Source organism: Triticum dicoccoides, chromosome 2A (genome assembly GCF_002162155.2).
Source record: "Triticum dicoccoides isolate Atlit2015 ecotype Zavitan chromosome 2A, WEW_v2.0, whole genome shotgun sequence".
Classification (NCBI taxonomy): Eukaryota; Viridiplantae; Streptophyta; class Magnoliopsida; order Poales; family Poaceae; genus Triticum; species Triticum dicoccoides.
Window position 1 is genome coordinate 202,396,493 of NC_041382.1, and position 10,659 is coordinate 202,407,151.

The following is a 10,659-nucleotide window of genomic DNA, read 5'->3' on the forward strand; positions in this document are numbered from 1 at the left end:
ACATGCAAATTCATCAATGCAAAAATGAGCAATTTGTTGAAATAGGGCGGCCATGCCGGCACATATGGGTTAGCATGTTGGACGCACTGGCGACCCGTATTTAAAACAGGACGGTTATCGGGCGGGCGGCCGACCCAAACGGACAAAAAACGGACGAAATCGCCTTCCGTTTGGATCGCCCCATTAAAGTTGCTCTAAGCCGTGGTATATTTTAATTGTGCAGTAGTAGAACTGCTTTAATTGGGTTCTACATCACCAAGCCGTTAATGCAAGTGTAACTGACATCAGGTTCTTGTCCTTCAAATCAACTAGTACTCCATGCAAAAAAAAAAAAAGAAGGAGCCACCTAATACGAGGAGCGACAGGAGGTTGAGAGCTTCACCAACCAAGTGAGCTGAGGAGGTGTGTGGAGGCAGGCAGGGACCATAGTTTCAGGAAGCTACCTCTGGGCCAAGAGGCTTGCCTGTTACACAAATACTGAAAGAGACGCAGTATCTCGTCCTGGCTGTGCACTTGTAACAGCACGGACAAGAGATGCCACCTTTCTCGTGACTGCTTATGCCACACCTTGCAGTTCTAGTCGTGATATAAACAGGAAAACAAAGTGGAGTACGTACTGTAACAACTGACATGCACGATGCATGCCACAACTAGTATCTACATGATTCCGTCGGTAGCTCTGAGAAAATATATGGCGTCTTTCAGCAAGAAGTCCAATTTTTGGCTGATAGAAGATAAGTTCTTGAATTCCAATTTCCGCGAATATCGACTGGTCTTGTTTTGCATGAATATAGGTTTTTCTAAAAAATTCCTGGACAGTTGGAGTGTTGGACCTTCTGTGTCTCCAGTTTGGTTTATGTATCTTTCGACAGCTCACCTTGTTATTCACTTATTTCGGTTTCAAAAAAAAAAATTGTTCACCTTCGTTCCTACTGAATCCTTCTCTGGCTCTTCCTCAATACTGAATAATCGACGACCAGACTTCCATCGCGAAAAAGAAAATGAAAATAAATCCATGCCCAACAGTTTAATTTCGCTTGCATCCTTCGCCAGGCCGCTCGGCTGGTCCTCTAAATACTCAGCCCGCTATATATCCGGAGCTTCATGAAACATAATTGGGCCGGCCATATCACCGGTCCGCGTCCGGCAAGCTCGTTGCCGAAACCCAATTCTTTGGCTCCGTCATCTCCACAGACCACACGTGAGCTCCTATTTCCATCGAATTTCAAAAGAAAACATATGATTAATGCTCTGCTTGCGAGATAATTTTTCTTGTTCAGTGAGGCTCTCCTCAAGTGTTCCGTAAAATGTCAATAAGATTCAGGGTGGGTTAGTAGAAACGCTGGAGGCACCTGATCTTCTTATTGACCTCTGCAATAGTTCTGAATTTATGGTAGTACTGTACTAGATATCCTTTGTCTGTACTCCTTTTTGATAGTGCTTCTCTGAACTCTGAAGTTTCAGTAAGAAGGTCTGATTAATAAACAAGAAATGGTAATCTGTGGTTCATAATTTGCATTAAGAATCTTCCTTTTAAGATCACAAGCTAGTGTGAAATTGTAAACCATGCATTTTGGCATCCATAGTGGGTCAACGATTGATCATCCTGTTTTCTGCATTTGTAGCTCAAAGATTGCATTCTAGAACGCCTGGATGCCTTTTAATAGATAAAAAATTCCTTAACACTTGTAAGTTGTAACATTAGCCATCAAGGCCTAATTTATAACCATTCTATATCAAGGTACAAAGTACAAGTATTACAATGGTTTATTGGATACACGGAGCATATTTGGCTCCCAGCTTACTACAGAAGCTAAACAATACAATGGTTTCTACTATATCACTTGGCTAGAATGTAAGATAGGTAAGAAGTAAGATATGAACAGCAACATATACAAGGCAAACTATTGTAAAGGCAACCGGCAACAAGACCACCAGGATGACTGGCCTCTTTGCCCACCGTCCCATGATCGCCAATGCAAACGGATAGAGCAGCACCATGATCCACACATTGAAGAGCAGACCCAATGCGGCATGTGTCTTCTGTGCAATTGTCCATGATCCCATGTATACTATCGTTTTACCCATGGCTACACCGATTGCACCAACATTGGCAATCAGCACTACTGTTGTGGGTATTAACATTGGCACCCATCGCATGTCATACAAGTCGGCAAACTTGTCATTGGTGTCTGCCGCTGTTTGCTTCGAAGTAACTCTGAAGTGAATACCCTTCTTTGTAAGGAGATTCACCACCATGTGAAGCACGGCTGCTGGGTATGCACTCGTCGACCCGATCATGAAGAACTGTTCATTCCTCCAGTAATCCAACCATGTGACCCCCGCCCATTTTATCTCGAGCCACCCAATAACATGGATCATCAGAATGATCACAAGAAGGAACACAACATATTTGGTGAATGGCCTCTGAATGTATACTTCATCAGGGATAAGCCACATCACTGGGCTGAGAGCATAGAGAAGGATAAAGAGTGATGTTACTGGGTAGACCGTCATGTTGAGGTAGGAGACACGCTGAAGGGATTGGATCCGACGACCACCTATGAGTGGGTTATTTAGTGAGAAGAACATCTCTAAAGATCCACCTGACCAGCGCACAATTTGGTGGAGGCGCTCAGTTAGGTTGATTGGTGCAATGCCACAGAAGGCGTCGCGCTCCATTGTACAATACATGGAACGCCAACCTTGACCATGGATGCGGAAACCAGTCACTATATCCTCTGTGGCTATGTCATATATGTACCCAACACCCTTGCCCCACCCAGTGGCTTTATCATGTGAAGCTGACACAACCCTTTCCATCTCAGCCACTAATGTTTCACTAATGGGTGGAGGTATGGTAGATCTTTCTTGGTTTATGGCTTTTGATACGGATTCTAGGAAGGGTATGGAGCTACCAAACCTTTTATCATCAACCACGATGTTGTCATGTCTCCACTCAGGTGGGTCAATGCCATAAAGGGCTATGCGGCGGAACATGCAACCAGTGCCAAGGTAAGATGGACCTTGGAGACCATTGAGGGCGAGCATTGTGCCATCAAAGAAGACACGGTTGTGGTTGCCATATCGGTCTGATGGATCAACATTGTCGAAGCGTTGAGGGAATTGAACGAAAGCAGTGCTATCACCTTGTCGTTGATCTAGCATGAAGCACATAGCTGCACGTAGGGCTTGAGAGTTGTTGATGTAGTGGTCGCAGTCGAAGTTGATGATGAATTGCGCGTTGGAGAGTAGTGCAGAGGCACGCAATTGCGCATTCAAGGCACCGGCTTTCTTGTTGTGGTCATAGCTTGGGTTCTTTCCGCGAGAGATATATACAAGCATCGGGAGGTGCACATCAGTGCTGGCGAAGTTGAGGTTGTGGGTGCTTGCTTGCGAACCAAGATTATGCCCACGGATCGAATGGTCCAACACAACCTGTGAGGGTAATCAACAACATATTCATAAGTCACATATCTCCACGACAATAAATTTGGCTTACTGAGAGTATGTCCATTTCCTATTATAAATACATTGTACCAATAAGGGAGCAAGTAATAGGATGAAGTTGTATACCTTAACAATTCCAGCATGATGTCCTTTCCTATGGATTTCCGTTGTGTCAATCCATGATCCTGGCCATTGCGTCCCATTTGCCATCCAAGTGGCCTTGGCATCTCCTTCCTCGGTCTTCATGCTGTTGTAAGCATCGGAACGCTTGGAAATAGCACTAGATAGTGAGTCTAAGCGCTCTTTGAACTCATCATACTCTATATATACACTGTTATGATCATTCTTGAACTCCTCTGGTGCACTTCCAGTGTACAACGGTGCCTCTAGTTCAAAAAAGCTTTCTGGGGCTCTTGGCTCGATGCAATGCTTCCGACAAAATGGGACCCACAAAGTAGCAAACTTTGCAGTCTCAACCAAGGCCTCGTATTGGATCAATGCGCCACTATCATCTGAGAGATAGCAGGCACACCTATCAACAGGATAGTCAGAAGCAAGGATAGAGAGAACACAATTCATGGTGTATAGTATCGGCTCATCGATTGGATCAGCAGTGGTGACAAAGACATCTATGCCAGGAAGTGTAGATGTCCCATCTGGAAGATCGTATTGTCGCCTAAGGGCGACCATATCAGGTATGGTTTTGACAGGGTTAAACTTTGGGAGTTGGTTGAGCAGCCACGAGAACCCGAACCATACGTCCCCGACAACTGACATTGTCCAAAACCACATGACATCTGATTTGTTGTGCTTGATGCGCCATACGAAGAATAGGAGAACGGCAATTAAGCGAATGAAGATCAAGGCCCTGCATGCATAAAAATATTTAGAATATACATTTCTTGAACGAACTAATGCCATTAGCATGAAAAATACTTGTCAGAATCGTAAGCACGACGTACATGATGTCATGATCAAAAGAAATTTACGACTTGTGGAACAGAATTCAGTTAGGAAGCCTACAGGATACAGGCAAAACACTGGTGCATTGTCAATAGTTAATGCTATATAATACTCCTATCTTTTTGGTTAGGTTAAACTTCTGACTTTTGAATTTTGATTTATAAGTCAGGAAAAGCACCTTTACATGCTTTTGTCTTTGAATTAAACGGTGTTACATGATGTTTCATGATATAAGCCAAAAAACAAACCCAAAAGCACGAAAATAGGTGTTTTCTCAATTTATTTATGTTAGTCAAACTCCAAAAAATCAAAGTTAAACATAACCGTCATTTCACCAGCAATGATCAATGTCAGAAGCAAAGCACATTTCCAAAGCTAATATGTACGCGCTTGGATTTGGCGTGCTTACCTGTAGGGGTGCAGGAGGGTGCCTTTGACCTTGTACGTCCGGAACAGCAACGGCCTGCCGTCCTCGCCGCCGCTCTCCTTGGCGGCCCGCCGCTGGTCCTTGTCGGCGGCCACCCAGTGCTTGCCCTTGGCGCCGACCGGCTTCTTGGCGCTCGCCAGCAGCGGGTCGGCGAGGCCGGCATTTGCCCCACCAGCACCGGCCGCCGACGCCATGTCTCCCAGTCCGAGCTAACCCGACCGGAGCTGGAAGGGAGGAAAAGCTACGACTCGAGCCAGCCAGCCAGTGGTGCACGAGGTGAGCAAGTGAGGCGCAGGGCTTATATAGAGGAGGAATGGCGAGGTACTAGGACGGCCTCGATCGTTGGGCTTGGGCAAGGGCGAAGCACAGAGACCAGAAGGAATCCACTCGAGATCTGTGACTCCGAACGATCGGTGGCCTGCTCTGTCCTCGCTTAGGACAGAAGCCAAGTAGCCATCCATGTAGAAAACGTGGAGGCTTCCATGTGCAGGGCCGGCGGGATCCACGGGACGGGACGGGAAGATGCACGCACGCACGTCGTCGTGGGGGGGTGCAAGTGCGTGCCCCGCATTATTCCGCGTCGTGTCAGGCATTTCCGGCGGTTGCACTGGCCACTGCCCACTTGGTCAAGCAAGCACTGTTAGTTTAGTAGCCGCGCCTGCGCGGAAGGTCAGTCATATTTGTTTTGCCTGCGTCGCCCGGCCCCACCTTGCATGTGCATGCAGCGGTGCAACGATCCGATCTACTCCTACTTCTACTGAGAGTGGATTTTTGAAACCCGGGTGTATTGGAGGACCTTATTTTAAATACTTTGAAAATCACATTTAATGTTTCAAAAAATTCTGAAAAAATTCTACGTGATCATATGGATGTATATTACACATGTGTAAAGTTTGATGGTGAAATAAGTAAATAGGCGACCTATATAAAAATGACAAAATGGTGATTTTCAAATAGTGAATGATGCATGTACTGTTCATCTTTCCAAAACCACGATTTTGTCATTTTTGTGTAACTCACATGGTTACTTATTTCAGCATCAAAATTTGCACATGTGTAATATATATTCATATAAACATGTTGATTTGTTTTCAGAATTTTTTAAACCTTTAAAAAAGCATTTTGGCACAGTTCAAAAAATAGGGCTCCAATGCACCTGAGTTCCAAAGTGACTTTTTGTACTTCTACTTCCCTACTGTGCTGTGACTGAGAGTGCATGCACAGCGCGTGAGCTGGAGGCCCTAGAAGATCCAAATCTGGACGCTATGTACATTTGTTTGCTTCTCTTGAATCAGATCTGATCTGAGATGCACTCGCCGGTTGGAGGGGTTGGTGCGAGTTGCCGGAGTGCATGGGCTGCATGTTGCTTCACATGTTCTTGCTCGCCCGATCGAAAACTTCCCGTTCTGTGCGTTAACCTTTTTTGGACGCATGAATCTCTTCCTTGTGATCAGATCTGGTTCTGTACGCCGGGAGTAGTTTATTCCCACTCTCACCTTTCTGGTCGCACCCCATGCCCGATCTGTTTTTAGTGGAAAGCCAATCAGATCGTTAGAAATAAGGTAGAAAAAGGAATCGGTTACACTCGCTGATGGGAGAGTCCCAACGTCCGAAACAATCCTGCAAGTTCTCTTGGTTTCAGCTAAAGTGCCTGATAAATCCCTTATGCTTGAGTGGTCATTAGAGCATCTACAGCCGGATTTGACAAATCCAATCTCTATACGTTCACGCTCGCGCCTGGCTTGAGTGGTCATTAGAGCATCTACAGCCGGATTTGGCAAATCCAATTTCTATACGTTCACGCTCGCGCCTGGCTTGAGTGGTCATTAGAGCATCTACAGTCAGATTTGACAAATCCGACCCCCTATACATCTACAGACGCGTCCGGGCACGCCCGCGGGCGCATCCGGATGACCCCTTATATTTCCCTCCCGGCATCTACATATCACAAATCCGGACTCTCAAATCCATACACGTCGATCATAAAAGACAATTTCGCAACTAAATAAAAAATATTGGTACGGAGCATAGATAGCGTTTACATAAAAAATTAAGTGCACAACTGAAGCATTAGCTTCTTGGTTGCCATTGTGGGTCCACATGTGCTCCACAAGATCACTGAACAGCTGTGTGTGCACCTGGTGATCTCGAAGATTCTGATGCATCTACAGAAAGTTTATAAGCTGAGCTGCATCTTGATCTTTCGGGATTTCAATTTGTTCTCCAAGTGCTTCAAAATTATGGGTTTGGACTACACCATCGCCCTCATCATCGACAATCATATTGTGCAGAATAACACAACATGTCATCAGCCGCCACAAAGCTTCTGATTCCCACATCATTGCAGCGCTCTGCACAATTCCCCAATGAGCTTGAAGCACACCAAATGCCCTCTAAACACCCTTCCTAGTCGCTTCCTACATTGTTGTAAAGTGTCTCTGTTTATTGCCATGCGGTTCGGATATGGTCTTCACAAACGCCCCCACTGAGGATAGATACCATCGGCAAGATAGTATCCCATGTTGTACTCTCGGCCGTTGACGGTGTAGTTGCAGGGCGGTGATTCCCCATTGCAAAGCCTTTTGAACACCAGAGATTGTTGAAGCGTTGTGAGAACCCGACATTTCAAAGAAAGCATGCCAAATCCATAAGTCATGTGATGACACCGCTTCTAGTATGATGGTGGCCTCTCTGGTGTGACCTTGCTACGTTCCCCGCACCTTTGGGGCAGTTCTTCCATTGCCAATGCATGCAATCAATTGATCCGAGCATTCCTGGATACCCCCTTGCCTCTCGAATAGCCAACAACTTCCCCATGTCCTGTGCATTTCATTCTCTGAGATACTCAGGTCCAAACACCTCCATCACGGCACGGGCAAACTTGACAGTAGTCAAGCACGTGCTCTCTCCATCCTGACCATCTCACCAACAACATCTACAGCAGTACCAAGTGCAAGCATCCTCAGAGTAGCCGTGCACTTATGCTTGGCAGAGAAAGAGAGTTGTCTACAGGAATCCCTTATGAGCTTGAAGTAGTCGTCGTGTGCCTCCATTTCCTCCACAGTGCGCAAAACAATGGTTTCCGCATGCGAAAACGGCAACGAAACCATGGATCATCCGGGAAAGTAGGTTTGGGAGCAAAGTAGTCCATGTGCAGTAGCTTTGCTCCGGACACCCTGTCCCTGTTGAGCACTCTTCTCTCTTTGATTGATCCCTTGAAGTTGAGAATATGCTCCACTTCCCAGTCCATGTCCTCTTGCATGCTCATGAGCATAATCATGTCCACTTCTTCGTACGAATCCGAGGAATCGAAGAACTCATCTTGAATCATTTGGTCAAGCTCCGTCGGTCCATACTCCTTGTCCGACGAAGCATCGGAATCCATCGTTTTCCCTAACAAAATCAAAAAAAAAATCTGGTCAGACAATGTGTCGAACACATCACGGGCAAGGCGGAGCCAAAGAGTTGCCAGACGTACCGCGGTGGCGTCCGGGCCGGTGACGATATCCCCCGTGGCGAGGACGGAGAGAGCACTGCTCTGCCGGAGCTGGCGGTGTAGAGGCTACGAACAGCTGCGGACAGTGCGCGACAGCGGAGCTGCAAGACGGACATCACGGAGGAGGAAGAAGAGAGGAGATAGAAAATGGATCCGACAGGTCTTGGGGGTGGATTTGGTGCATTTTGTGGTGGGGTCGAGCTGTCGGGTCTGATGTGGCAGGCGTGCTTGGGCATGCCCGGGCGCCCCCATGTCCGCCCCATACTTTGGTTGTGCATCGATGCCCTCTTCTTCGATGATCCTGCTAGACCGAGCCACCCATGAAGATCTCTGTGTTGGATCCCTCAGACCACTTCTGGCTTCACCAACGCCACTATCGCGCATAGGTATGGCAATGGGGACAATCTCCTATGGGGATACCTACAATATCCCCATCCCCATCTATTCCCTATCATCCCATCCCCATCCCCGTTTACATGTTTGGGGATGAAATTTTCCCATACCCATGCCCCACTGGGGAACGGGGCCCCATTAGGGTCCCCATCCCCATAAACAAATACGCATATACATAATATGACACCCTATAATCAACATACATACATGGTGTTGTCCTTGTCCTGCTAATGCCTATCTAGGTCGTATTGACTGCTTGGTCATGGTGGCAGCTGAGGTGAGGATGTGAGATAGGTTTAACATTTTTTTCAGAGCTTTTTTTTGTTTTCGCAAGTTTGTTTGTGAATATTTTAAGGTTGACCGCAGTATCACAGTTACTAACCGGATCCCCAATGGGTATTGGGTCTGGGGAATAGGATATCGTCCCCATCCCCGTTGTACCCTATGGGGAATAAAATAGTTTGGTAAATATCCCCATGGGGATGTTTTTCGCCCATCCCCACCCCTAATAGATGAAATCCCCACGGGTTTGGCGGGTATGGGTCCCCGTTGCCATCCCTAATCGCGCACCACCTGGCGAAGATCTCAGGTAAACAACCTTTTCATGAATCAGTTCTCATGTCTTGTTTGATTTGGACAAGGTGATCGAAGGTGGTCCTTGGACTTTCCAGGGAAATCCTATTCTTCTTGCCCCGTACAACGGCTTCACAAAGATGTCTATGATTGAGTTGAATACTTTTAAAATTTGGATACAAATTCATGATTCGCGTGATGGCTACAACTCAATGGTGAAATCTTTGGCATCAATGGTAATGAACTTGTCACTGCTGAAAGTTCCTTGAGCAAGTTATCTAGAAAATGTTATCACGCTAGAGTCAGGGTTGATGTCAGAAAACCCCTCAAAACCATGTTTGGATGGTTAGAGTTAGCAATCGTCAAATTTTCTATTGAAATATGAGTGCTTCCCTGATTGGTGTGCCGCATGCGACATGATTGGACATCTATGCACTGAACACGGAGATGGTATATACCCCCGCTCTTGTATTTAAGGAGCTGCACGCTTCATGGAGTACGCATAGTGGTGGTTGCAGATGAGGGAATAGTTGTAGCTATGATTTTGGATGAGGACATGATCGGCCTTCCCAGGGAAGACAATATTATGATGAATTTTTGGATGCAGATGAGCGTTATGATGGGGGATAGCGATGTCATAGGAAAACATGATTTGGCAAATGATCTTGATGAGGTTGAGCTCATTCGCATACTTGATATTGTTATAAAACACAATCAAGTGTGTAAAACTAGTGGGAAGAATCAGAATGTTGCTAGTGTGGGTGTAAATTAGCTTGGTGTTAATATGATATGTTAGATGTAGAGCAAAAGAGGAAGAGAGATCTGCTAGCCCTTCCTTCAACTGAGTATAGTGGAGGAAAAGTAGATGACAACGCCAGCATTTTGATGGGGTGCCAGCAAGCTCCACTACCACAACTTTGACTCTAACCCCTAAGAGTGACCCCAATTGGTCTGAGATGGGGGGGGGTCAATAACACAAAGGTATCGGCGAGATGCGGTGCGGAGTACCACCGGAGACAATGAATCTCCAAAGCTGGAACTACCGGGGGGCTCCTGGATAGTTCGTGATTTGTTTGCCCATGTGCATGCACTTTCCCCCACCCTGGTTTTGAGAGATTTTGAAGGAGTTGGTAGTAATGGAAACAGTGAAGGACTTGCTTTCTTTTGGCATGAAAATCTTAATGTTGATGTTAAGGCAGCAAATGAGAGGTACATAGATGCACACATTGCTGGAGGTAATGGCTGCCTGACACGGAGATTGACTCATGCCTATGATGAACCTCGACGGAGAATAGGCGCCATATGTGGACACTCATGCATGACCTTAAGATCCTTTTGGATTTACCTTGGCTTGTGG

The 10,659-nt window shown here is 46.2% G+C and overlaps 1 protein-coding gene across 1 annotated transcript; it reads right to left on the reverse strand.

The window, feature by feature from the left end:
* Positions 1 to 1,693: 1,693 nt before the first annotated feature.
* Positions 1,694 to 5,149, reverse strand: LOC119354203 (probable mixed-linked glucan synthase 3). The gene is made up of 3 exons (XM_037620906.1): positions 4,823 to 5,149; positions 3,577 to 4,318; positions 1,694 to 3,438 (listed from the first exon to the last, which is right to left on the reverse strand). The coding sequence occupies exons 1-3, from the start codon at positions 5,032 to 5,034 to the stop codon at positions 1,849 to 1,851; spliced, it is 2,544 nt and encodes an 847-aa protein (XP_037476803.1). The 5' UTR covers positions 5,035 to 5,149; the 3' UTR covers positions 1,694 to 1,848.
* Between the last annotated feature and the right edge of the window lie 5,510 nt (positions 5,150 to 10,659).

Bases quoted from the DNA above. Each gene is read 5' to 3' on its own strand.
- LOC119354203 (XM_037620906.1), bottom strand. From the start codon at position 5,034: ATGGCGTCGGCGGCCGGTGCTGGTGGGGCAAATGCCGGCCTCGCCGAC. The intron at 4,319-4,822 runs GTAAGCACGCCA...TTATGCATGCAG, and splicing joins ACCCTCCTGCACCCCTACAG to GGCCTTGATCTTCATTCGCT. The intron at 3,439-3,576 runs GTATACAACTTC...TTACCCTCACAG, and splicing joins ATCATGCTGGAATTGTTAAG to GTTGTGTTGGACCATTCGAT.